We start from the raw sequence: 2,233 nt of genomic DNA, 5'->3' as shown, positions 1-2,233 counted from the left end.
GTAGGAAAAAAATTAGGGGGCCTCATGTAAACCATGTGAAATTAGCATGTTTAAAAGGAACTATTTTTTAAAAATCCACATCTCTTTCTTGAAAAACATAAACAAATGAATTAATGTTTAAACAGTAGGAACAGATAAAATATTTTGATAAATACAAGAGTAATACAGAGACTGCTTCTCACCAAAGATATCCAAAATTAAAGAAGATTATGCTGTTGTTCTCTTTTTGTTTTCTCTTTTCCTTTCTCTCACTCAGGACAGAAAAATTGGATCCAGTGCAAACTGAGTAATCAAAATAATCACATGATTCATTGACAAATCATAATTAAACAAGTTACTTAAATTGATTTTTGAACTAAGAGAAGTTGCACCTTTACAGAGCAAATGATCCTGCAGTCATGGTCCAAGGTAGATTCCTATTTCTGATTCCTCACTTATTATAAACATAGCCTAATAAAATTTCAAGGGGAATGAAAAATGTCTAATCAGACAAGGGTGACACAATTCATCCTCAGGGGCTTTTCAGATACCCAGGAATTGAAATTTGTAGTCTTCTTCTTTTTTTTGTTTGATTACCTGTTTTGCCTCCTGGGAAACGTTTCCATCATCATAGCTGTGATCAGGGAAAGCCGTCTCCACTCCCCTATGTATTTTTTCCGGAAGAACTTGTCTTTTCTGGACATGTGCTATACCTCTGTCACCATCCCCAAGGCCCTGGTGACCTCCCTCTTGGGCTCTGGGGTCATTTCCTACCTGGAGTGTGTAGCTCAACTTTATATGTTTATTACACTTGGTTCTACTGAATTCTTCCTGCTCACAGCCATGGCCTATGACCGGTGCTTGGCCATTTACAGGCCCCTGCTCTATGCCTCCATGATGAGCGACAAACTCTGTTCTGAACTGGTCATCGTGGCCTGGGTGGCTGGGGCCCTGTACTCAGCCTTCCACGCCGCCAATACCTTCTCCCTCCCGTTCTGTGGGCCCAATGTTGTTGAACATTTCTTCTGTGACATTCCTCCTGTCATGAGACTTTCCTGCACTGATTTCCACACCAATGAGGAAGTGGGCTTTGCTGTTAGCAGCTGTATCGGCATGAGCGCCTTTGCCCTCACAATTGTATCCTACGCCTGCACCATCTCCACAATTGCTCGGATCTCCTCTGTGGACGGCAGGTGGAAAGCCTTCTCCACCTGTTCCTCTCACCTCACTACGGTTATTTTGTTCTATGGAGCTGCAAGTTTTGCATACTTGAGATCTGCCTCCCAATACTCCCCAACTCAGGGTGGCCTGACCTCTTTTTTTTACACCATTGTCACACCTACCTTGAAACCCGTAATCTACTGTCTGAGGAACAAAGACATGAAAGGTGCTCTGCGGAAGCTGTATTGCTGAAGAAAACTTTAAGAATTAGAGAGTTAAAACTTGTGGATTCTTCAGAAGTTCATTACTGCTATTGGACTGAGTCTCAGTTCATCACTCCTCATCCTCTGTCCTCTGATACTTTACACTGGTGAGCAGGCCCATTGCAGGTTGTCTCCCCATGGCACTGCATTGCTGCTTTTCTTCCCTTTCTAGACAATTCTTCCCCCTAGTGCAGAATCAGCTCCTGTAACTTAGCAACATGTAAATATTAATAATTCTTTATATTCTACCATAATATCATGCTTTTGTAAAAAAAAATCCCTCTTTTACCTAGCATATCTGGGAGAATTCATATCATTTCTTAGCTTTAATTTTTACTATCAAATTTTTATCATCATTCTCATGTAATGACTCCCAGTCTTGTATTTCCAACTTTCTCTTCTCCATGTTTATGCAAATATGCAATAACCACTTCATTTCTCACACATCAAAGTTGTACTCATAACTTCCCCTCAACCACTACACTGCCTTATTGTCCCTATTTCAGTTGTTCAGGTAGTACCACTGATTGTCCAATTTATCAGGCTAAACTATTTTTACGTTTTTCATTTCAACTTTGTTCTTTATTCTCCTAAATAGAATTTGGATATAAATTTTCTTTTTTCTTCCAAAATATAACAGTGATCTAACACATGAAATCTTTTCTCAGTGTAGGATTCTTTTCCTCTTTTCTGGAATCAACTATGATGATTCACTTCAGTGATTTTCAAGAATAATCTATTTTGCAAGAAAGTCGTATTTTTCATCCAAACAACAGTTAGTATGTTCACCTTCCAGTTAGTATCAACCAAAGTGGACATTAACGTGGCAG

General features: G+C 39.5%; 1 protein-coding gene across 1 annotated transcript; it reads left to right on the top strand.

Moving 5' to 3' along the window:
• The first annotated feature begins 681 nt into the window (after positions 1 to 681).
• On the top strand, positions 682 to 1,392 carry LOC101446659 (olfactory receptor 5T17-like). The gene has a single exon (XM_058285043.1). The coding sequence runs from the start codon at positions 682 to 684 to the stop codon at positions 1,390 to 1,392; it is 711 nt and encodes a 236-aa protein (XP_058141026.1).
• The last annotated feature ends 841 nt before the right edge of the window (positions 1,393 to 2,233 follow it).

Source organism: Dasypus novemcinctus, chromosome 22 (genome assembly GCF_030445035.2).
Source record: "Dasypus novemcinctus isolate mDasNov1 chromosome 22, mDasNov1.1.hap2, whole genome shotgun sequence".
NCBI lineage: Eukaryota > Metazoa > Chordata > Mammalia > Cingulata > Dasypodidae > Dasypus > Dasypus novemcinctus.
This window is presented reverse-complemented; position numbering and strand designations above follow the sequence as displayed.